The 27,202-nt window shown below is 43.9% G+C and overlaps 1 protein-coding gene and 1 pseudogene across 4 annotated transcripts in view; both read right to left on the bottom strand.

Moving 5' to 3' along the window:
• Nucleotides 1–291: 291 nt before the first annotated feature.
• The window catches only part of LOC124125363, a 44,156-nt gene continuing 17,245 nt past the window's right edge, over nt 292–27,202 (bottom strand). For 2 of the 4 annotated variants that reach the window (XM_046488668.2, XM_046488670.2), the window contains exons 2-3: nt 4,626–8,628; nt 292–3,918 (exon numbers count right to left, since the gene is read on the bottom strand). In XM_046488668.2, the coding sequence (XP_046344624.2) occupies nt 3,876–3,918; nt 4,626–8,338 (3,756 nt within the window). In that variant the 5' untranslated portion in view covers nt 8,339–8,628 and the 3' untranslated portion in view covers nt 292–3,875. Of the gene's footprint in view, nt 3,919–4,625; nt 8,629–15,453; nt 15,796–20,710; nt 20,834–27,202 lie in introns of those variants that run through there. The other 2 variants (XM_046488667.2, XM_046488669.2) reach the window with 2 other exon arrangements.
• LOC125374659 lies at nt 12,052–15,241 on the bottom strand (annotated as a pseudogene).

Here is a 27,202-nt window from a genome sequence, read left to right on the forward strand (position 1 = left end):
ATGTAAAATATGTCCATATAATCACACATGTAAAAGATGTCCATATATCACACATGTGAAATATGTCCATATATCACACATGTAAAAGATGTCCATATATCATACATGAAATCAATATTATGACCATATAAATAATTGTTGTTAGTTTGTTGTTTAATGCCACACTCAGCAATATTCCAGCTATATGACAGCGGTCTGTAAATAATGAAGTCTTGACCAGACAATTCAGTAATTGATATCATGAGCATTGATCCACGCAATTGGGATCGATGACATGCATCAACTAAGTCAGCGAGCCTGACAACCCGATCCCGTTAGTCACCTTTTACGACAAGCATAGTCGCCTTGTATGGCAAGCATGGGTTGCTGAAGACCTATTCTACCCTGGATCTTCACAGGTCGACCAAATAAATAAGAATATGACCCTATATCACACATGTGAAATATGACCATATGTCACACATGTAAATATGACCCTATGTCACACATGTAAATATGACCCTATATCACATCACACATGTAAATATGACCCTATATCACACATGTAAATATGACCATATGATATAATCAACGAGGAAGGTCATATCTGTTGGCTATAGACAAATAGAATGTGATACCGTTCATGTATAATATACTTAAAAGGCACAATGAAATCCGGCTATAAATGTAGAATATTGTCACTTCTTTAGAACATTGTTCCTTGGTTACATGCACAGTCCTGTAGGATATGAAAGTGGATATGAGAGTGGATATGAGAGTGGCTATGCTCCTATGCTACAGTTTGCACCTGATACATCACCCTGCCGCTAGCACACTATACTACTCGACATCTGTAAGACATGGCACAGATTCCCAAGTCATAACACATCACCAGTTTCCATAACGTCCTGCTTAGTATCAATATACAAACTTGATTTGGCTTCTGTGCCTCTTTCCTCATCTAAAAGGTTTGTTTTATAATTTCATAATCTTTTTCTGTAATACAGAAATCATGAATTTTAAAAATTTACAAGTATATTTATGCCCAGTTTTTAACTTGAATTGACATGATTTTAAAATGAAACCTTTTTTTCTATATACAAAAAGCAGTAATATATGGTATATGGAATAGATGCTAATGCATACAGACTTAGTATGAATAAGGCATCTCGAAAACAGCTGTACATCAGTCCCAGGCTTAGTGTCAACACAGATGTGTCGATGTACATATAGTGTGGGGAAGAATGGCTGGCATTCTGAACAAGGTGTGCAGTTACTGTATTAGCTGTAATTAACACCCATGGCACTCGGACAATTTACAAAGGGGGGCACTTATTACAACCATACACAAATAACGTCTTTGAGGGGCAAGTAGAAGTTGGAGTACTAAGTAATGATGAGATATATGGATGAACAACTTCTTTATACAATTAGGAGCAACACTGCTTGATAACGTTGTAAGAACCTCCACCAACATGTTGCTCCTGATTGTAATACAGAGGTTGTTCATCCATATATCTTACTTACATACACAATAGTTATATCTGTTCGTGAGCGGTATTGAACAAACATAGTTCAAACGTCCGGGAAACTAAAACATTTTGCTACTAGTCACTAAGCAATGACAGGCTCATTCTGCAGCTGCTTTCTGTAAAAACTACCCTCCTCATCCTCTTCAGTCAAAAAAGTCCACCTCTTACAATTTAATACAAGAGAACAAAGGATATTAATAATAAAAAATACATAAAATTTAATTGAATTTCTTTTTCTGTTACATACATATATCTTTCAATTTTTCATATAAAAGAAGTCGTTAAAATTGTTCAATAAGAAATCTCTTCTAAAGATGTCAACAAATTGATCACTATCAGCTAGCTAAGGTAGGGAAGTAGTGTCAGTATGTGGAAGAGGGAACGAAGGAGGACCAACTCAATGGGTAGCAGTGTACGGCACTGCACAAACAAGTCAGTGTAAATGTGAAGATGTTTAAGTGCGAATGTGTGTTGAAAAAAAACTGACTGTCATCGTATGTCGTAAGATTTGGTAAAATGGTAAAACTTCTCTTTAAAGAAAATATCCTGGGTTGACAGAACTTTTCACTGCAACAAACTCCCCCCAAATTACCTGTGTATGTTCACAGTGGCACTCTGGATTAATTTCCCTTGACAAGGTAAAGCTGACAGCTGAAGTTACACGTGAGGGTTTTAAACATAATGGATACAGTCGTATCACAGTCAGAGAACAACCTAAACAAGTGGCATTGCAAAAGCTGTCCCCACTAATAAATATTGTATTACAAATTTGCACAGAGGAAAATATTCTATTGCCAAGCATTTGAAGGGACACAGTAGTGATCAGACAAACAGACAATATTCAGTCTGGGTCACAACCATTGATATTGTACATGTATACAATCAGAATTGTACATGTATACAATCAGAATGAAGAAACACAGTTTTGCTAGAAAATACAATTAAAAACCTCACTGCTGAATCTTGCACAAGGGAGTAAATCTCCTCCTATATCCTCATATTGCACATTTATGCTACACGTACACACAGGTAATGATAATTAGCAAACACATGCCATTTGTCAACAAACCTATAACTCTCCCACCTCTGTATCAATTATACAATCTGGAAGGTGTTATGTTTCTAGATCATGCTGAATAATACTTCAGTATTTGTAGCCAGCACTGAGTTTCCATATTAAAGCAATATATGTATATATTAAAATAGGCTGTCAACAAATTGTGGTTCCGCTGCTGTTGCGACTTGCTGTCCTAATAGGTAAATCTCTGTATGTAGTCTTCTTCAGTAATAAATAGAACATTATCATGTGTTCAAGTCATACTATGTTTACGACACTCAAGTCTAAATTCAGGTATTTCCATCACTCTCGCTCGGTAAATTACGAAATTGAGACACTCATGTCGTAAACATAGTATGACATGAATACTCATATAATATCCTTTATATATCATACCAGGGACATATCTTGTTTATCATACCAGGGACATATCTGTGTTTGTCTTGTTACTGTCATATCTGGCCAAACATTCATGTGAACCAATAACTGTCTGGTTACAGGGGACTTCTCCTTGCTACGCACACTGGGTTCACACATCAGATTTACTTTGCCAAATGCCAGCCAGTATGAATCAACAGCAAACATTTTGTAAGTTGAAATCCAGGCCTCCAGGAAGACAAGTATATATCACAGTTCTCTATCTGTATACTTCTGTTTACTTCCATGAAATCTGTGTACATGATGAGACTAAATCTATATCCACCGAATGATATAACTGTATATATTCTGAAAGTATCGGTACACATTCTACTGACTGTCTGTACACATTCTGAAAGTGTCTGTACACATGCTCAACTTAGTCTGATCCACATCTAAATCAACGTCTTGTGTGAGGAACTCCTCCTCCTCCTGTCATGCATCCTGTCGGGACACACACGTTGTCATCTCACCCATGTGGTGAGGAAACCATTCCTCCCATGGAAGTCAGGAGGGCGTTCCACACAGCATCTGTGTTCCACACACACATGTCCGTACATACTAAGTGCAGCATGATGATGAAGGCAAGCACTCCACCAACTGCCAGCCTGGAACATAATCAGCATCCACACGTCCAAGATGGCAGTCTGAACTAGCAATGTGCTTCTACATGTCCAAGATCACAGTCTGAACTAGCAATGTACTTTACACGTCCAATGGGGCAGTCTAAACTAGCAATCTGCTTGTACACGTCCAAGATGGCAGTCTGAACTAGCAATGTACTTTACACGTCCAATGGGGCAGTCTAAACTAGCAATCTGCTTGTACACATCCAGGATGGCAGTCTGAACTAGCAATCTGCTTTTACATGTCCAAGATAGCAATCTGAACTAGCGATCTGCTCCACTTGAACTATCCTCTTCTCGTGGAGACCTTCAACAGACATGGCAGGACTTAATGACACTGCATATTCCACTGCAAGTTCATTGCAAGGCCAACATTTGATCAAATTTTGTTTACGGATCCGCTGACCTTAAAAAATGATAAGTCCAAACTAATGAAAAGTAGAAACAATATGGATACACATTCAGAGTTTTTAAAAATATAATAATTCTGTCTCTATATCAATACATTCAAATAAGTGACAAGACCAAGTCATTGTATATAAATTACTGGTTACATATTGTACTTCAAGGTGTGGTGCTCATTGGATTTGGTCTGGTTTGTTTGTTTTTTAAGGCCCCACTCAGCAATATTCCAGCTATATGATGGCGGTCTGTAAATAATCAAGTCTGGACCAGGCATTCCAGTAATTGACATCATGAGCATCGATCTACGCGATTGGAATATGATGACAACCATCGAGATAAAGTCTGACAACCTGATACTATCAGTCGCCTCTTATGACAAGCTTGAATTGCTGAAGACCAACTATGATTCATGGGTTTGCTCATTTGAAATCATTGTGTATTGGTGTCAGCATTAATCACAACACAATCACATTGTGCCACTGTGCCACTGTGCCACATCCTACATTAAATGATATTAAACCATAGAACCATTGAAATTTCACTTCATCAGCAGTCTGATTATATCTGTATTATTAACCTAGACTAATGGCAACAATGTTTTGATCTCACCTTGGCAAGTGTGTTGGGAGGCCGTGAACATGGTATGCAGAATACACAGACCCTCCAACATCCCCAGCCTTCATGTAAGCATCCTGCTGCTGTACCTGTGGCATGTTTCGAAAGTCCTTCACATGAACACTTGCCACATAGTTGCGACCTGTACGAGCTGGAGATAACCCACTGGACAGGTCCTCCTCATCACTGGAGTAGTACATGGGGTTCGACCTCTGCTTCGCTTTCTCTGACAGAGATGGCGCCGATGGTGCATGCAGGCTTGCTGACCGCTGGTACTCCTGCAAGAGACTGTTTATCTCACTAGGGTCATGCTGGCGGTCCAGACTAGAGAAGCTCTGCGATTGTCCTCTGGCACCGAGAAACTCCATCATGTTATGCTTCTGAGTTGCCATGTGATTGTCATCGAGACACCTTCCTGTGAACATCTTTGTGAGGTCAGGACCAGGAGTTGTGACATACATGCTCTTTACTTGATGAGACTGGGATGAAAGGTCGGGACCACTGTACATGGACTTGCCTTGTCTTGGCTGTGCAGAATGACTGACTGAATTTAGCAGGTAGGCCCATTGTTGAGAAGATGTTGGAGGCTGGACGCCATTCATCCTCATCAGATTGGTGAGGTAGTTGATATCGATTGAGGTAAGGTTGGGCAAAGTTGGCACACTACTTCCGTTACCGAAAGGTGTTTCAAGCACTTGTGTGACAGCAGGCTGACCCTGATTCATGATGTGAGGGTACGCCTGAGGCTGACCTGGATAGCCAGGCATGTTGTAGCCATGCAAGCCTTCCGCTGGTGGGAGTGGGGGAGCGCTGATGGTGGATCCTCCAGTTGACATGTTCTGTTGCACAATCTGGAGCTGCTGGTGGAAGTGAGCTGTCTGGAGACGCTGGAACCGTTCCTCCTGCTCCAAAGCTTTAAGTCGTAACATCTCCTTCTCCATCTCCAGCTGTCTGTGTTTCTCCATCTCAATCTGACGCTCCTTCTCCTTGATCTGTTCGGACATAAACACTTCCCTAGGGTCATGCTGTTGCTGAGCATTAGGAATATACCCATTCTTCTTCTTATTTTTCTTCTTATAAAGCCGATACCCCAGTGTTGTTTCAATCCCAATATTTCCACGCTGCAAGGAATTAGTTTGTCCTGGGATGTACCCATTCAGTTCAGGATTTAAACTTTCCAACTGGGAGGACATCCGTTGTTGCTGTTCATTTTCCTCTTCAGAGCTCTCCTCTTCTGAAGTCAGAATATTACCTTGTGATAAACGCCTTTCTAATGGTCTTGGCGGTCCATTCAGCTGATTTGATGACACAGAGAGATGCCAGTTTGAGGGAGGTGGTGGAGGAGGAGGAGCAACATCTGAATCCAAATCCATCGACTTCTGCTTCCGAAGCAGTTTTCCTGAAGCTCGACTTAAAGAACCAAAAGCATTTCTAACACTTTTGTTGACCGTCTTTTTCAATTTTCTAATACTACCATACTTATTTTTATCATCATTTGATGATTCTGACTGTTTGCGGATATATTTTCCTTTACTATTTTTCTTTAACTCATTGAATTTGGTTGGAACCATGGATGACTTGAAGCCTTCAGAAGTGCTTCTTTGATGTGAATATGCAGTATGTCTGTCTTCAATGTCATCATCTGACTCAAGGTCATGCTCAGGGGTCCAGTCTTCAGAGAAAACTCTGTGGTGTCCTGGAGTTTTGATCTCTTCAGAGGACAAGTCATCATCATCTGTTTCATGACTGGAGAAGACTTCTGGAGAACGTGATCGGCTGCTACTGATCCACTTCTTGTCCAAGTCTTGACTCAACTTTCTCAATATCTCCACCGATTCACCATGCTTCTTGTCTGACCTAGCAGACATATTTTTTTCCTCCTCTTCGTCTTGATCAACCAACTTTTTCTTTCTCTCTTCCTCCTTCCTTCTTAGGTCTTCCTCTCTCCTCTTTGCTCGATCCTCATAAGCCCTGGCTAACTGCTCCCGGAACATTTCATTTTGATCCTTAGGCTTCTCTAGAGTGATTGGTGGCAGCTTGGGTTTCAACACACGTACTCTGTCAGAATATCCTTCACTCTCACCATGGCCATTGACGAGAGAATTGAGCCTCTTTTCTGGGCTCTTCAATGTTGGATTATTCACATCCTCCTTCTCATGATCACCTTCTGAATCATCATTATCTGACTCTGTAGGGTTGTTGTCAGGAGTCCTACTTGAAATGAGTTCATCTAGTTTACTAATAGCCTGCTGTTCTTCATCACTCGGCGCCACTGACTTCACAGAGGCCTGTGTACAGGAAGGGGGAAGAGAAGTTGGTGGAGGAGGGGGAGAAGATTGAGGAGGTGGTTGTGGTGACGTCGCAGGAGCTGGTTGTGGTGATGTCACAGAAGGTGGTGACAACACAGGAGGTTGAGGTGCTGATGTCATAGGGGGCAGAGTAACAGATGCGGAAGGAGTTGATACAGAGGGTTTTGGAGCCTCAGCAGGAGGTACAACTGAAGAAACAACAGTAGCTGATGATAGCTCCATCTGTGCAGGAGCTGTAGGAATGTTGGAGACATTGGTCGGGGGTGGTGGAGCTGCTTTTGTCTTGGTGCTGAGGATGGAGGCATTTGATGCTACTGACATACGACGCTGGTGCTGTTTCCCTACTGGAACTGGAGGTTCATCCATGTCGTAGTCAATAGGTGGCTCGTCAGCATTATCTTCAACTTTACTTCCTGGAGGAGGTGGAGCTCTCTTCTTCTTACGCTTACTCACCCCCGTTTCAGAACTAGCGGTGCTGGTACTTCGTGTGGACTCACGTGAAGCCTGTCGCAGAAATGGATTATACTGAACATTACTATTATCTGCTAGATCAGTCTGTAGTTTGCCTACACTGATACCAGTCTTTTTCTCTAATTCTTCCAGGTACTTCTGTCTCCGATGTTCAGCCAACTGGGCGTATGTCATGTTGTATGTAACATCAATCTCAAAGTTGCTTCTTACAGGCAGTGACACACCAGTTGGTGTAGCATTAGTGTAAGGTTCTTTTCTCCAGTTGTCATACAAATGATCTCTAGTCTCAGCCAGACTTTCTCTAGGGTCCTCAAAAATGGTATGTTCCTCATTAATTAAACTCATTGTCTTTGAAGGGTGACGCCTATGGCCACGGGGCTTCATCGGTGCCCGATCAAGTGAATGAGTCCGTCTCAGTCCAGAATCAGCTGATTGTTCATTCAGAAGGCCGTCACTACTAGGACCTCTAATAGAAACAACACCGTTTGGATGCTCACTGACAGTTACATCAGTCTTCTTGTCAAAAATTGTCTTTTTCTCAGTGTCAATGTCTTTCACATTCCTACCCTCACCAGGCAACGATGGTTTGTAATTATCACTTGTCTTGGCACCATCATCACTAACATCCATATCCTCCTCTGCATCTCTCTCTTCTTCATCATCCAAGTCATTTTTGTGGAACAACTCCGCGAACTCTGGATGCTGCTTGGACATTTCCTGTGACACCGGCCGCAGTCTCCTCTGAGGCAGTCCTCCCACGGGAAGAACCTTGTTCTCAGGCACAGCATACTTGGGGTTCTTGCACGGACTACGAGGCCGCTTGGGTGGAGATAAAGGACGAGGAGGAGGCACCTTCTTGACAGGAAGAGGCTGAGCCTGGACGGCATGAGGCAGGGTCTCAAGCTGGGCACTGCCTGTTTGACCCATACTGACTTCTACGCACGATCCACAAACAGCAGATTACAAAACACAACTGTTCACATTATTGTACTGTCCACGGAAACAGACGGAAGTGGAACAGCCTCGTGAGATACTGAGGGATACTGCAGGCTACTGTTTGGTGAGTCTTGTATTGCTGGTGTGTTGTCAGAGGGACAAACGGTGGTCTAGTTGCCTGGTTGGTTCGACTGGCATCCAGCAAGCCCTTGGTTCATCTGAATGAAGCATGATGGCCGCCTCGGGTCACAGAGTACAGATTCATGAGCCGGAATGAAAATCTGGAATGAAAATATGAAAAATGAAAAACATGTAGTGAAAACAGACAAGACAAGAATGAATGACGTGATTGTCAACGTGATTGTCTGCGTGATGGTCAGCTGTAGCCCAGCTGTATCACAGCTGATTTCAACACCATCACACAGGTTACACACTGTCACCACTCATTCATCCTTAAACTGGGGGCACAGGTAGCCCAGTCATCTAAGGCACCGCAATTCATTGTTCAGAGTTGCGTCCCTTGGGCATGCTAGAAACTTATGATTGATTGTGGGTTCAAATCCCTGTTCACCCTGATTATGTTTCTAGGTTTGTCATCCTCAAACTACAGCTACATAGTAACATAAAAGAAAACAAGTAGCTATGAGCAGATCATTATTAAAAACTCCTGGTGTTCAATGTGGTTTAAGTCAGGTCAAAGGAACTGCTATCAGAGAATATCAATTTTATGCCTTCACAAAACACTCTTTTCCGATAGCAATCAAGACTGTAACAGCTGTCATCTCCAACATGTCAGAAACAGTGACACACCCTGCCTGTCAAACTCAACAATGACAGCTGTCTTGACATTCAAATTCACTGTGTTATCAATGTACTAGACATAAGAATGAGTGATTAGTGTGACTATATCAAAGTCAGAACTCACTGACTGTTATTACACATTGTTTGTTCACCTGAAGAAAGTTTCCAATTGCATTGCATCTGAAGGAGAAATATTCCCGTTGTTATTGTGCACACTGAAGAAATGGTCCCCAAAGGTTATCAATCATTCAAGCTAAAGCTTGTTTGGGGTATTTTAGTCTCGACAACTGAGATCCACAAGCACTTCGCTTCCTGGTACGTGTCTAATAACAAAATTATCTGTAATCTAAAGTATGCCCACTTGAACAGAGGTCAGTGTGGATAAATAAAGCATGTGAGTTGTTCATGGTCTCAATAAATCTGTAAATAATGACTACGTCATTCCATCAAAATCATCCATGAATAGTGTCATACTGCTGTTATACCATCAAACACATCCATGAATAAAGTCATACTGCTGTCATACCATCAAACACATCCGTAAAAAATGACTACATCATACCATCAAACACATCCATGAATAGTGTCATACTGCTGTCATACCAATCAAGTGTTTCAAGGCATATAGATGTCATGGCTCCAGGGTAATGAGCCTTTGCAATCAAATGTTCTTCAGACAATGGATGTCGTAAATCAGTCGCTATGACAATACCATCAAACACATCCATGAATAGTGTCATACTGCTGTCATACCATCAAACACATTCGTAAATAATGACTACATCATACCATCAAACACATCCATGAATAGTGTCATACTGCTGTTATACCATCAAACACATCCATGAATAAAGTCATACTGCTGTCATACCATCAAACACATCCATGAATAAAGTAATACTGCTGTCATACCATCAAACACATCCGTAAAAAATGACTACATCATACCATCAAACATATTCATGAATAGTGTCATACTGCTGTTATACCATCAAACACATCCGTAAATAATGACTACATCATACCATCAAACACATCCATGAATAGTGTCATACTGCTGTTATACCATCAAACACATCCATGAATAAAGTCATACTGCTGTCATACCATCAAACACATCCATGAATAGTGTCATACTGCTGTCATACCATCAAACACATCCGTAAAAAATGACTACATCATACCATCAAACATATTCATGAATAGTGTCATACTGCTGTTATACCATCAAACACATCCGTAAATAATGACTACATCAAACATATCCATGAATAGTGTCATACTGCTGTTATACCATCAAACACATCCGTAAATAATGACTACATTATACCATCAAACATATCCATGAATAAAGTCATACTGCTGTCATACCATCAAACACATCCGTAAAAAATGACTACATCATACCATCAAACACATCCATGAATAGTGTCATACTGCTGTCATACCATCAAACACATCCATGAATAAAGTCATGCTGCTGTCATACCATCAAACACATCTGTAAATAATGACTACATCATACCATCAAACATATCCATGAATAAGTCATACTGCTGTCATACCATGAAACATCCATGAATAGTGTCATACTGCTGTCATACCATCAAACACATCCACGAAAATTGTCATACTGCTGTCATACCATGAAACATCCATGAATAGTGTCATACTGCTGTTATACCATCAAACACATCCATGAATAAAATTGTCATACTACTGTCATACCAACCCAAGCTGTTGGAGTAATCAACCAAATCACACACAACAAGTACAGATCACTGTGAGCTGATTCTAACTCAGACACCCCCCAGAGGTACAACAACGTTAATCACTTTGTACAGAAGTATGTAATTGAATGTGACAACTTTCTTCTCCAACATCCATGGGAAAATGGCAAATTCTGCACAATGACCTTGAGCCACGCCCACCTTAATTACAGTGCCACCAATGAACACAGACAGTAGGGCCATCATCTATTGTTAGTCCTGCCTGTACCAGCACACATTGTGGGACAGTCGTTAGTCACTAGCTTGTCAAACAGGCAGTTACTGCACCAGCCCGCCCGCCCTCCCTCCCTCCCTCCCATCACTGACTTGAAGGCAGTAGGTCAACTGTACCCAAGAAGCAGCTTCTATATGTTTAGTTATGCAATGCTAACATCTGACCGTGACAGTCTCTCTATGAGAACAGGGTTGTTCTTGAGAGTGGTTTCTGAGTGGCTTCGAGTCTGGACCAGATGATCCAGTAATTGACATCATAAGCATCGATGTACACAATTGGGATACAATTATATGCAACCAAGTCTGCGAGCCTGGCCACCCAATCCAGTTAGTCACCCCTTCTGACAAACATAGTCACCTTTTACGGCAAGCATGAGTTGCTGAAGACCAATTCTACGCCGGATCATCACGGGTGTAAATCTGTGTTTAGGAAACAATAATCATATTTTGGTTTAAATTTCTTGAACAAAATGTCAAGATGCAGGTGGTAGAAATATATAAAGATATATATATAGGTCAAATACATACACGTCAGGTTTGATTTATGGTTCTCTTCTCAAAAAGTCAGAACTACCTTTGTAGTATGTCAGGGGCATATGTATCAGGGAGTCAGGAGCATCTGTATCAGGGAGTCAGGGGCATCTGTATCAGGGAGTCAGGGGCATCTGTATCAGGGAGTCAGGGGAAACTGTATCAGGGAGTCAGGGGCATCTGTATCAGGGAGTCAGGGGCATCTGTATCAGGGAGTCAGGGGCATCTGTATCAGGGAGTCAGGGGCATCTGTATCAGGGAGTCAGGGGCATCTGTATCGGGGAGTCAGGGGCATCTGTATCGGGGAGTCAGGGGCATCTGTATCGGGGAGTCAGGGGCATCTGTATCGGGGAGTCAGGGGCATCTGTATCAGGGAGTCAGGGGGAGGTTGGGGATGCTGTGAGGGGGAGGGGGAGGATGCTGTGAGGTGGAGGTGGGGGATGCTGTGAGGGGGATGTGGGGAATGCTGTGAGGGGGATGTGGGGAATGCTGTGAGGTGGAGGTGGGGGATGCTGTGAGGGGGATTTTGGGGATGCTGTGAGGGGGATTTTGGGGATGCTGTGAGGGGGGTGTGGGGAATGCTGTGAGGGGGAGGTGGTGGATGCTGTGAGGGGGAGGTGGGGGATGCTGTGAGGGGGAGGTAAGGAGGGTTCTGTGAGGGGGATGTTGGGAATGCTGTGAGGGGGAGGTTGGGGATGCTGTGAGGAGAGGGGAGGTTGGGGATGCTGTGAGGAGAGGGGAGGGGGAGGTGGGGGATGCTGTGAGGAGAGGGGAGGGGAGGGGGAGGTTGGAGATGCTGTGAGGAGAGGGCAGAGGAGGTTGGGGATGCTGTGAGGAGTGGGGAGGGGAGGGGGAGGTTAGGGATGCTGTGTTGAGAGGGGAGGGGGAGGTGGGGGATGCTGTGAGGAGAGGGGAGGGGAGGGGGAGGTTGGGGATGCTGTGAGGAGAGGGGAGGGGGAGGTTAGGGATGCTGTGTTGAGAGGGGAGGGGGAGGTGGGGGATGCTGTGAGGAGAGGAGAGGGGAGGGGAGGGGGAGGTTGGGGATGCTGTGAGGAGAGGGGAGGGGGAGGTTGGGGATGCTGTGAGGAGAGGGGAGGGGGAGGTTAGGGATGCTGTGTTGAGAGGGGAGGGGGAGGTGGGGGATGCTGTGAGGAGAGGAGAGGGGAGGGGAGGGGGAGGTTGGGGATGCTGTGAGGAGAGGGGAGGGGGAGGTTGGGGATGCTGTGAGGAGAGGGGAGGGGAGGTTGGGGATGCTGTGAGGAGTGGGGAGGGGAGGGGAGGGTAGGTTGGGGATGCTGTGAGGAGAGGGGAGGGGGAGGTTGGGGATGCTGTGAGGAGTGGGGAGGGGAGGGGAGGGTAGGTTGGGGATGCTGTGAGGAGAGGAGAGGGGAGGGGGAGGTGGGGGATGCTGTGAGGGGGAGGTAAGGAGGGTTCTGTGAGGGGGATGTTGGGAATGCTGTGAAGGGGAGGTTGGGGATGCTGTTAGGAGAGGGGAGGGGGAGGTTGGGGATGCTGTGAGGAGAGGGGAGGGGAGGTTGGGGATGCTGTGAGGAGAGGGGAGGGGGAGGTTGGGGATGCTGTGAGGAGAGGGGAGGGGGAGGTTGGGGATGCTGTGAGGAGAGGGGAGGGGGAGGTTGGGGATGCTGTGAGGAGAGGGGAGGGGGAGGTTGGGGATGCTGTGAGGAGAGGGGAGGGGGAGGTTGGGGATGCTGTGAGGAGTGGGGAGGGGAGGGTAGGTTGGGGATGCTGTGAGGAGAGGGGAGGGGGAGGTGGGGGATGCTGTGAGGGGGAGGTAAGGAGGGTTCTGTGAGGGGGATGTTGGGAATGCTGTGAGGGGGAGGTTGGGGATGCTGTGAGGAGAGGGGAGGGGGAGGTTGGGGATGCTGTGAGGAGAGGGGAGGGGAGGTTGGGGATGCTGTGAGGAGAGGGGAGGGGAGGTTGGGGATGCTGTGAGGAGTGGGGATGCGCACGTTAAATCTTCTATATCAGTCAGACTTGTGATGGGTTTCATTCCCGGTCGCCTTATACACGGAGTATAGGATTTTGGGTTGATTTTTAAGGCGTGTACAGGGGGGTCGTCTTATACGTGGGGTCGCCTTATACACAGCGATATACGGTATGCTGTGAGGAGAGGGGAGGTGAGGGGGAGGTTGGGGATGCTGTGAGGAGAGGGGAGGGGGAGGTTGGGGATGCTGTGAGGAGGGGGATGCTGTGAGGAGGGGGAGGTTGGGGATGCTGTGAGGAGGGGGATGCTGTGAGGAGGGGGAGGTTGGGGATGCTGTGAGGAGGGGGAGGTTGGGGATGCTGTGAGGAGAGGGGAGGGGAGGTGGGGGATGCTGTGAGGAGAGGGGAGGGGAGGTGGGGGATGCTGTGAGGAGAGGGGAGGGGAGGTGGGGGATGCTGTGAGGAGAGGGGAGGGGGAGGTTGGGGATGCTGTGAGGAGAGGGGAGGGGAGGTGGGGGATGCTGTGAGGAGAGGGGAGGGGGAGGTGGGGGATGCTGTGAGGAGAGGGGAGGGGGAGGTGGGGGATGCTGTGAGGAGAGGGGAGGGGGAGGTGGGGGATGCTGTGAGGAGAGGGGAGGGGAGGGGGAGGTGGGGGATGCCGTGAGGAGAGGGGAGGGGGAGGTTGGGGATGCTGTGAGGAGAGGGGAGGGGGAGGTTGGGGATGCTGTGAGGAGAGGGGAGGGGGAGGTGGGGGATGCTGTGAGGAGAGGGGAGGGGGAGGTGGGGGATGCTGTGAGGAGAGGGGAGGGGGAGGTGGGGGATGCTGTGAGGAGAGGGGAGGGGAGGGGGAGGTGGGGGATGCCGTGAGGAGAGGGGAGGGGGAGGTGGGGGATGCTGTGAGGAGAGGGGAGGGGAGGGGGAGGTGGGGGATGCCGTGAGGAGAGGGGAGGGGGAGGTGGGGAATGCTGTGAGGAGAGGGGAGGGGGAGGTTGGGGATGCTGTGAGGAGAGGGGAGGGGAGGGGGAGGTGGGGGATGCTGTGAGGAGGGGGAGGTTGGGGATGCTGTGAGGAGAGGGGAGGGGAGGGGGAGGTTGGGGATGCTGTGAGGAGAGGGGAGGGGGAGGTGGGGGATGCTGTGAGGAGAGGGGAGGGGGAGGTGGGGGATGCTGTGGGGAGAGGGGAGGGGGAGGTTGGGGATGCTGTGGGGAGAGGGGAGGGGGAGGTTGGGGATGCTGTGAGGAGGGGGAGGTTGGGGATGCTGTGAGGAGAGGGGAGGGGGAGGTGGGGGATGCTGTGGGGAGAGGGGAGGGGGAGGTGGGGGATGCTGTGAGGAGAGGGGAGGGGGAGGTGGGGAATGCTGTGAGGAGAGGGGAGGGGAGGGGGAGGTGGGGGATGCCGTGAGGAGAGGGGAAGGGGAGGTGGGGAATGCTGTGAGGAGAGGGGAGGGGGAGGTTGGGGATGCTGTGAGGAGAGGGGAGGGAGGTTGGGGATGCTGTGAGGAGAGGGGAGGGGGAGGTTGGGGATGCTGTGAGGAGAGGGGAGGGGGAGGTTGGGGATGCTGTGAGGAGCAGGGAGGGGGAAGGAGGCTGGGAGGAGACTTGGGAAAAAAAATCATCGGGTTCTACCAATTAAAATGACTGGATCACTGGACAAGCTTTATGTTCTGAAATATGTTGTAGAAGGCGTGACTGAATATATATTCCGTCTCAACAATACCCCCACACACTGAGCATATTAACTGGTTGATCCTGTAGATCTAGCTAAACAAGTGAGTTGCAGCTGCTTCAATGTAAACAACAGGTTCAAGAATTTATGAAATGTAATTACTTGTAATGGCAATTAAAGTGGGTGTGGACGGCAAGTGACACAGTAGGTACATGTCTGCTGCACATGACGAGGCAACACGCCCTGCAGCAATCATCCTTCAGATGTCTGTTGATGTCGGCATCTGTACCATGTTCTGGTCACGGTGTGGAAGCATGACACGCAATTCCTGCACTGCACATAAAAACACCTACTATCAGGACACACCTGGAAGAATTACTGGGTCAAATCAAGTCTGTGGAACTACTTAACTCAATAGACATATGAACAAGAGTTAAAACACATCTGTAACATCATTCTATTGTTGGGACGCACCATTATTTTTCAGAAATGGAGAGTTGTTTGTCAACTGTACATTATGTTTCAGGCATGGAGAGTTGTTTGTCAACTGTACATTATGTTTCAGGAATGGAGAGTTGTTTGTCAACTGTACATTATGTTTCAGGAATGGAGAGTTGTTTGTCAACTGTACATTATGTTTCAGGAATGGAGAGTTGTTTGTCAACTGTACATTATGTTTCAGGAATGGAGAGTTGTTTGTCAACTGTACATTATGTTTCAGGAATGGAGAGTTGTTTGTCAACTGTACATTATGTTTCAGGAATGGAGTGTTGTTTGTCAACTGTACATTATGTTTCAGGAATGGAGAGTTGTTTGCCAACTGTACATTATGTTTCAGGAATGGAGAGTTGTTTGTCAACTGTACATTATGTTTCAGGAATGGAGAGTTGTTTGTCAACTGTACATTATGTTTCAGGAATGGAGAGTTGTTTGTCAACTGTACATTATGTTTCAGGAATGGAGAGTTGTTTGCCAACTGTACATTATGTTTCAGGAATGGAGAGTTGTTTGCCAACTGTACATTATGTTTCAGGAATGGAGAGTTGTTTGTCAACTGTTGAATTAATTTCCACTTAGACGGAACTATGTTTTACTTTCATTGACAAGTGAATAATTTCATTTTTTTTCTGAAAATGTGTTGCCAGCAGGGTTCCATCGTTTGATTTGAGAATGTGTAATTGTTAACCTCAGCTACGGCGGGATGTGAAGGTATGGTGTGGCATTAACTATTAAATATTTTTATAATTTTGCATAATGCTTAAAAGGTCAAAATAAGATGCATATATTTTGTGTTTGAACAGGTTACCTACAACAACATACTTATAGCAATTAGATAAACCTTTGACGAGAAAAATCAAATAAGGTAATATAAATACCCTTTGTTCGGGGCTCTATATTTACTATTATTCCCGTCAGCATGTATTAACAATGTGCAAGCGATTGATAAATACTAGTTTAGGACCCAACAAAATTATGAAGGGCTGTGTACCATGCATTGTAAATGTCAGCTTGCAATGGAGCTTGGTGCAGAGAACGCACCACGGGAGACTCATGCAGTATAAATACAGACAACAAAGAGTTCTGGTTTATTTTTCAAATATTTTCAACAAGAATATTTTGTGAAAGTGTAAGAGTAGGGAAGAGTTTAAGTTGGGGAATATGCTTACCCTGCAGGGCCTCTGCACCAACATGTTTAAGGAATGGAGAGTTACTCGGACGTTCCCCTCTACGAATTATGTATTACAATGAGCAGTATGTGCAGCTCTAACTTTGATCTAATCAAACATACCAGTATGACGCCTCCACACCATCTACTTGTCATGTAGAACTCACTGAACCTATGTATTACATGAGGATGCTGCCACAGATCAGAGACAGCGTCCATGTATCAAGCTGCCCGAGCTATTGTGTCATCGCGGACAACACTTGTGTCATCGCAGACAACACTTGTGTCATCGCAGACAACACTTGTGTCATCGCGGACAACACTTGTGTCATCGCGGACAACACTTGTGTCATCGCGGACAACACTTGTGTCATCGCGGACAACACTTGTGTCATCGCGGACAACACTTGTGTCATCGCAGACAACACTTGTGTCATCGCAGACAACACTTGTGTCATCGCGGACAACACTTGTGTCATCGCAGACAACACTTGTGTCATCGCGGACAACACTTGTGTCATCGCGGACAACACTTGTGTCATCGCAGACAACACTTGTGTCATCGCAGACAACACTTGTGTCATCGCGGACAACACTTGTGTCATCGCAGACAACACTTGTGTCATCGCAGACAACACTTGTGTCATAATATCAGTGTTGCAGGGACATGAATGATATACAGAAAGAACATGTCAAGCAGGACCTCACATACACACACAGCCATGAGTGAGGAGGTGCGTGTAACAACATGTAATATTGCAGTATAGCTGATGAGAGTCAGCATCACAAACTGAACCGAGTGGTCCTCACACATGATGTTACCCTCAACTAGATGAGTGAGTGAGTATGGTTTTAAGCCACTTTTAGCAATATTCCAGCAATATCATGGCAGGGTACACAAGAAATGGGCTTCACACATTGTACCTACGTGGGGAATCGAACCCGGGCCTTTGGCATAACGAGTGAACGCTTTAACCACTAGGCTGCCCGACCGCCCCAGACTCGACTAGGGACGACAACACACAGGGAGAGTGTGCGCTGTAATCGGATCTATATAAACAGATATTGTTAACTGGGAATTAAATTTGTGGATCTGCTGGACTATCACTCCATACTATCATGTAACATGGAACAAAACATGGCATTAGTTAAGTGACATATGCATCACATCCATACATATTGTGTGGGATTAGTATCAGAAAAACTTTGAAACGCCCAAAAGAATTTTTCAGACATCCAAAATCTCAATTGAACCCAGAAAACAGAAAGTTAATGATGTCTTTCTCCTAAGAATCCAGGGTTTCTCTGCCAGTGAATGTAGCTGGCAGAGTACACATGCACCGGTGACGTAATAACCAACGATATATTGCTGAGGCCACTTGTTAGCTGGGGTACAATATTGTAAGCCACATAAATAACCCTTTTGTGACACTTTCTTCTAGTTGTCATAGAAAGAAACATTTCACTTTCAAAAGTAGGACAAATATCTAAACTCACATTTCAATTACGTAGTTACAAGCAAGGGTCACAGTGTCATCAGGGCAAATTGGGGATTTAAACTCATGATCCAAGCAAGGGTCACAGTGTCATCAGGGCAAATTGGGGATTTAAACTCATGATCCAAGCTAGGGTCACAGTGTCATCAGGACAAATTGGGGATTTAAACGCATGATCCAAGCAAGGGTGTGTCATCAGGGCAAATTGGGGATTTAAACTCATGATCCAAGCAAGAGTGTGTCATCAGGGCAAACTGGGGATTTAAACTCATGATCCAAGCAAGGGTCACAGTGTCATCAGGGCAAATTGGTGAGTTAAACTCATGATCCAAGCAAGAGTGTGTCATCAGGGCAAATTGGGGATTTAAACTCATGATCCAAGCTAGGGTCACAGTGTCATCAGGACAAATTGGGGAGTTAAACGCATGATCCAAGCAAGGGAGTGTCATCAGGGCAAATTGGGGATTTAAACTCATGATCCAAGCTAGGGTCACAGTGTCATCAGGGCAAATTGGGGATTTAAACTCATGATCCAGGCAAGGGAGTATCATCAGGGCAAATTGGGGATTTAAACTCATGATCCAAGCAAGGGAGTGTCATCAGGGCAAATTGGGGATTTAAACGCATGATCCAAGCAAGGGAGTGTCATCAGGGCAAATTGGGGATTTAAACGCATGATCCAAGCAAGGGTGTGTCATCAGGGCAAATTGGGGATTTAAACGCATGATCCAAGCAAGGGTGTGTCATCAGGGCAAATTGGGGATTTAAACTCATGATCCAAGCTAGGGTGTGTCATCAGGGCAAATTGGGGATTTAAACGCATGATCCAAGCAAGGGTGTGTCATCAGGGCAAATTGGGGATTTAAACTCATGATCCAAGCAAGGGAGTGTCATCAGGGCAAATTGGGGATTTAAACTCATGATCCAAGCAAGGTGTGTCATCAGGGCAAATTGGGGATTTAAACGCATGATCCAAGCAAGGGTTTGTCATCAGGGCAAATTGGGGATTTAAACGCATGATCCAAGCAAGGGAGTGTCATCAGGGCAAATTGGGGATTTAAACTCATGATCCAAGCAAGGGTGTGTCATCAGGGCAAATTGGGGATTTAAACGCATGATCCAAGGCAGGGTGTGTCATCAGGGCAAATTGGGGATTTAAACTCATGATCCAAGCAAGGGAGTGTCATCAGGGCAAATTGGGGATTTAAACTCATGATCCAAGCAAGGGAGTGTCATCAGGGCAAATTGGGGATTTAAACTCATGATCCAAGCAAGGGAGTGTCATCAGGGCAAATTGGGGATTTAAACTCATGATCCAAGCAAGGGAGTGTCATCAGGGCAAATTGGGGATTTAAACTCATGATCCAAGCAAGGGAGTGTCTTCAGGGCAAATTGGGGATTTAAACTCATGATCCAAGCAAGGGAGTGTCATCAGGGCAAATTGGGGATTTAAACTCATGATCCAAGCAAGGGAGTGTCATCAGGGCAAATTGGGGATTTAAACTCATGATCCAAGCAAGGGAGTGTCATCAGGGCAAATTGGGGATTTAAACTCATGATCATAGCTCTGGCTTGCCTAAGAGGCACTTTTATAGCTGTCACATTTATTTCCCAAAATAAAAATAATGGATGCTAAAAATATCCTTTGTAATGCCCCAAATTCCATGTGATTGCATATTTCACACATACACTAAGTTCTGCAGTCAGCTGGAATTTGTGTAGCCAGGAGATGACGTATGTAAGATGGAGCTCTCAGAATGTCTTTCACTTTCATTACAATACAGCAATCCTCAATAGCAACTTTTTGAAAGGTTCATGAACACTGAATATTTATCTGAAAATGAGAAAAAGAAGTCAACCTTTCATCATTAGATGTCGAAAGAGGTATATTTTAACAGATTTTACATGTATATGAAGCTATTGTTTCAATAACTAATGAGAGATTGTGTTGTATTATTTTCAGTGGAGAAGATGCAGGTCGGTGGCAGCCTCCCCTGCTTTAAGAGGACAAGAGGACAAGATGAAGGTCCTAGCTGTCACCCTGCTCACACCTGACTAAATTATCTCCAAACAATAAACATTCCACCATGAGTATTCCAAGAATTCATAGTTTTATTACCATACCATGACAACAAGACAACATGGCCCTAACTTCAAAAGTTATGACACCTCTATGAAGACATGTCACTAAAGACAAGAACTAACCTGAATATTACCTGCCTACAAGACAGACAGCATTAAACATCCGATCACTTACCTGTGAATGTGTATCTAATACCTCCCACCTCCATGGAGGGTTTCAGTGAGGGAGTGTACTCTGACTATCTAACAGCGGACATGTTCACTGACAACTATCTACTTGATTTACGCCTCAACGGGCAACCTGCCCAGCTGGTCACTGGAGCATAGCCTGAACTGCTTGTCCTGTGACATTCAGCTATTCCCACTGCTACCTTTTGACAACTGTCTATTTATAGCCCGTTCAAACCACATTGTACCATCAGGTCAACCAGACTTGATTCATTCAAAGTTTAATGTCTTTACATGTATACAACAAAAATGGAACATAACACTTATATAGACAGTGAGTGCTTCACACACAGTAAGGAATGATGACGTTTTACAAAGCTAGTTGATGCACGGGATATCAAACTGTACATAACACAGTTAAAGACTTCACCACTTCATGACACAAGTTGCCAACTAGTTTGTTATCACTTAATATCAAATATATGATCACATTTTTCAATAGGGATAGCATTAATTGATAAAACATGATAATCATATCAGGTTGTTCCTCAAATATGTAAGAAATTTCTTTAATGTCCTCAGGCCATAGTTTTCACTTAAGGCTTTCGTTGTCCTATGACATACATGAGAGCGAACCTCCTCTTTCACACAAGTTTATATTCCTCATTTCAGAGTGGCATTATAATCTAGGACGGGAGGGCATAATGAAACTGTCAGACTTCTGTATGTTTACCAGATTTTTGTTCAAGGTTTCAGATGGAAAACTGCAGTATATTTTGTATAAAACTCAATTACATTATTTTTAAAAATTCCAAGTCATTTCTCATTTAAACATCATGTCAGTTTAATGAGGGAGGATAGCTTGAAGTGCAGCAAGTCACAGACGGGAACAGCTTGGGTTAAACCCTGGAACTGGAGTAAAACTGTACGCCCAGCACACATAACTGTTCTCATCCAGAATCCCTACAGGGCTTTTAAATACTGACATCCATCAATTAGTGATTTAGAGTTAATCCTAACATAAAGATTTACCACTGATACACCACCCTGTGAATATACCATTGATACACCGCCCTGTGAATATACCATTGATACACAGCCCTGTGAATATACCATTGATACACCGCCCTGTGAATATACCATTGATACACCGCCCTGGGAATATACCACTGATACACCGCCCTGGGAATATACCATTGATACACCACCCTGTGAATATACCATTGATACACCGCCCTGTGAATATACCATTGATACACCACCCTGGGATTATACCATTGATACACCACCCTGGGAATATACCATTGATACACCACCCTGGGAATATACCATTGATACACCACCCTGGGAATATACCATTAATTACCCCACCCTGTGAATATACCATTGATACACCACCCTGTGAATATACCATTGATACACCACCCTGTGAATATACCATTGATACACCACCCTGGGAATATACCATTGATACACTGCCCTGGGAATATACCATTGATACGTCGCCCCGGGAATATACCATTAATATACCATTGATACACCACCCTGTGAATTTACCATTGATACACCACCCTGGGAATATACCATTGATACACCACCCTGGGAATATACCATTGATACACCGCCCTGGGAATATACCATTGATACACCGCCCTGAGAATATACCATTGATACACCACCCTGTGAATATACCATTGATACACCGCCCTGGGAATATACCATTAATATACCATTGATACACCACCCTGTGAATATACCATTGATACACTGCCCTGGGAATATACCATTGATACACCACCCTGGGAATATACCATTAATATACCATTGATACACCACCCTGTGAATATACCATTGATACACCGCCCTGGGAATATACCATTGATACACCACCCTGGGAATATACCATTGATACACTGCCCTGGGAATATACCATTGATACGTCGCCCCGGGAATATACCATTAATATACCATTAATATACCATTGATACACCACCCTGGGAATATACCATTGATACACCACCCTGGGAATATACCATTGATACACCACCCTGTTAATATACCATTGATACACCACCCTGTGAATATACCATTGATACACCACCCTGTGAATATACCATTTGTACACCACCCTGGGAATATACCATTGATACACTGCCCTGGGAATATACCATTGATACACCACCCTGGGAATATATCATTGATACACTGCCCTGGGAATATACCATTGATAAACCGCCCTCTTAACTCTGCATTGCAGACCAAAGATCAGTACTGGGACTTGAAGGAATGATCCATGGTGGTGGATGATGCTTATCCAAGACTGCTGTAGACCAGAGAGACACGCAGTTTGCATCCATGAGCAGCTAGAGCTGTTATTAGGTTACAACTGTTATTAGGTACTGACAAGGTAATGTCTGTTGTGATGGTGTAATTATCCTGTCAGAGAGCTCAATATGTGTACTTATATTATGACAATAAACATAATAAGATTTGCACACGCAGAATATAATCATGCCATCACATCATTTAATATCCAACTCCAATATTACCTGACCACCTCCAGGGTTACAGGTAGAGCGTCGCCTCATCATACCGAAAAGTGTTAAAACAATGGTACTTGTTGTTACCCTGTCTGGCGCTCAGGATTTCTAAGGGGCTAAAACAAGACTGGTCATACTTGTTGTTACCCTGTCTGGTGCTCAGGATTTCTAAGGGGCTAAAACAAGACTGGTCATACTTGTTGTTACCCTGTCTGGCGCTCAGGATTTCTAAGGGGCTAAAACAAGACTGATCGGCTCGGAGAGAGGAAATAAGAAGGAAGCCCAGTGACAAATCTATTTCCCCAAGTATGTAGGGCTACAATCTATCCATCTTCCCGAGGCAAGAGAGTAAACTGACTATAAAAGTCCAGTTTCCGACCTTGCCAAACTAGGCTGGTATCATGGAGTTACAATTTGTCTGGACTAACGAGTCTATGCATAGTCCAATCAAAAACATGCACCGAAGTCAAAATCCGGTTCGTAACCTGTCGTGCAGATTTCGATCGATTGCAGGTTTTGCAAAGCATGTGCACCGCCAACTCGTTGTCAGCAGATATTTTCCAAATCTTTTGATGTTTTTAATCAAGGTGCTCACATGATTTGATGCATTTCGCGATGTAAGACACGTTTTATCACAATATAGATCTTGATAATCAATCAGATCGGCCTGACTAAGCGCCACCATTTTGTGTGAAGCAAACGCAAGTGATACGAGAGGTGGAATCTGATTTGTCCATAGGAGAGGCTTAGAAGGGACATAATTGGTAATAGCCACTGGTGGCGCAACGATCGAGCCAAGTAATTCCTGCCTAGTTCGGCAAGGGTGGAAACTGGACTTTTAAAGTCAGTTTACTCCCTTATGCAATCTATCTATTGTATACATATATTAATAAACTATACCATTCATCTACAGAATTACATTATGAAAGGAATTAGCCAAGTTCACAAGTAGTAAAAACTTCAACGAACTGTTAATTAATGTCTTGGCAGTACCACATTCTGGAACAAAAATGTATAAAATACAGAAATATTACCCTTTTCAGTCACTTCATTTTAAAATCATCTTGATGTTATCAATGTAGTTATCTATAATTTTGTTGTGACCTAGCATGGAGCTGAATCCATTCCCAACTGTCCTAGTGCAGACATACAGGTCTAGCCAATCTTCAAACAATTTAATCAACAGGCATAAAAAACAATAAGTCAGAAATATATTCTTGGCTACTACTTACAAGCGACCACCTGATTTATTGCCTGGTGAATTACCTGAAGCCATATAGAACACGTTTAGGAAATAAACAAACAGATTTCCTATCGGGATGGTTGACAGCGAGCGTGGAGGTCACGCTGTGTGCGTGGAGGTCACACTCCCAGCCAGATAGTGAGTCAGTGGAACCATCAAAGTGATATACATCTACTATTGAATAACTGGAGAGACCACTCAATGGTCAAACACGTTGTAAATTTAACAGTAAATCTTTGCTTGGCTGTGAACGGCTTTGATCTTGTACAGGAATGTCCAACACTGGGTGACCTATCTCCCCAGGTCACCTGTTACACATTCTCATTAGAAATCAAAGTTGGATACGGAATATTCCAAATACTGAAGACTAACACAATTGAATATATGTCATATTATTTGTAGTTGGCAACCTGTTAATAATCATGTCTGGACCATTATGAATTATGAACAACAATCAACATCATCAGTATATGAACGCAGTTAGCCACGCCACTCGATACAGTAAGTCCTGATTATAAGGCAAATAGAGGAAGGGTTAGGGTAAGGGTTATCAGTATATGACCCCAGTTAGCCACACCACTCGATACAGTAAGTCCTGATTATAAGGCAAATAGAGGAAGGGTTAGGGTAAGGGTTATCAGTATATGACCCCAGTTAGCCACGCCACTCGATACAGTAAGTCCTGATTATAAGGCAAATAGAGGAAGGGTTAGGGTAAGGGTTATCAGTATCAGTATATATGAGTGAGTGAGTTTATGCTTTACGTCACATAGGCAATATTTCAGCTATATCATGACGATTTTTATACACACATTTGATCATATGGCCGTCAGTATTTTCAATGTTTAGCAATAATTCAGCAAGCAATAATTTTGGTTGTTGTTGTTTAACGCCACACTCAGCAATATTCCAGCTATATCACAGCGTTCTGTAAATAATCGAGTCTGGACCAGATATTCCAGTGATTGACATTATGAGCATCGATCCATGCAATTGGGATATGGTGACATGCATCAACCAAGTCAGCGAGCCTGACCACGCCTCTTACAACAAGCATAGTCACTTTCTACGGCAAGCATGGGTTGCTGAAGATCTATTCTACCCCAGATCTTCACGGGTCCAATAATTTTGGTTATTACAATTTGAAACATATAGTACATGATTTCACTGTCATAATTAACAATATTTATAGGTTATCAAGAATGCTATACCGTATATGACCGCGGATAAGCCGACCCCGTAGATAAGCCGAGGTGTTAACTTGACCATTGAAATACGAAAGAAAATGATATGACCCGCAGATAAGCCGAACCAGGAATTGAAAGGCAAAAAACACTGCAAAGTCGGACTGCAAGACATGTGCCGGAACTCACAGATATTCAAAAATATAAGATGAAAAACGTTGTAATTATATTGAAAAAGTCATTATTATTTCTAATAAAGATTTAACAAACCAGTCATCCACTTTCATTATTTGGGAAGCTGTTTCTCGTGGGTTTTTTTATTCTCATAATGATCGTTAATGTTGCAATCAACAACCAAGCGCCATTTTGTGAATCGGTGTATATAGAATTATGAACCCGTGAGAAAATATATCAGCTGGAGCGAAGACTTGCAGTTTGAATTCAGCATCGTAAGCATGGCGTTTTCATTTCAAACTCATGATGAGAGTGTGATGACGATCGCTAAGCACCCACAACTTGAAAATGTTTGTGTAAACAACATGACAATACCAATCGCCCCGTTATTATCAATGCTCATTTCCTTGTGTACCGTGTTGCTTTTTAAACAACAGGAAGCAATCACAGTGGTCACCGTTTGTGACGTCACAGGAAACAGCTGATCACATGTTTTTGCAAATGGCGAACGGAATAACTCGCCGATACAGTTGTTTATTTGCCTCTTTCAATAAAGGTAGACACTTGTTCACTATCAATTTATGAACTTTGCAAAACGTACGTAATAGCTATTGGCAATTTTATCTGGGGTTTATATGTTATAGGTGTGAATTACATATATTGTTACATGTAAAGATTGTGGAGTTTACGAAGAACGATAAACTTTGAACATTCAATTGAAAACTTATTATCGGAAGTAGTAACATGCATAACATTTTCTTATTAATGACAACATTGGTGTATAATAATAACTTTATTGATAATTTATAACAATAATGGCTCTAGTCGTGGCAACTCCAAACTTTCGGGAAGTTGTAATCTATCGGACCCTCATTCAGGCGATGTTTCTGACAGATCACAATCTGAAAAATACTATCATGAAAGTGTATCACTTTCTACAGAATCTTTTTTCTGGTCCTCAAAATTCGGCTTATACGCGGTCATATACGGTAACCATTTTCCTGATCTCAAATAATTGTCTGAAAAAACTGCTCAAGTTGTGCTCACATGGTGTTTGTTTTCTCACTGATCCATGCTGGGGCTCGGGTGTGCCTGGAAAACACCCTGTAGTGTGTCACAGGCATAATCACTGTGTCCACATACATGACAAGTGATTGGTTTATAAGACATCTTATCATGCTTTTGTTGTCATTTCCAAATTGGGTCAAATCTCTACTATATTTACTGTAATCCTCAGGCTACATATACAAATAACGGACTTCATATGGACACATGAGTAGTGGCTTACCTGATTTACCAACATCTTTCTTAGTGGATTTCACTAGGGTGAGTAGGTGAGCGAGTAGTGGCTTTCTTGA

The sequence above is a fragment of the Haliotis rufescens genome, unplaced genomic scaffold (genome assembly GCF_023055435.1).
Source record: "Haliotis rufescens isolate VD_foot unplaced genomic scaffold, xgHalRufe1.0.p SCAF_6, whole genome shotgun sequence".
Classification (NCBI taxonomy): domain Eukaryota; kingdom Metazoa; phylum Mollusca; class Gastropoda; order Lepetellida; family Haliotidae; genus Haliotis; species Haliotis rufescens.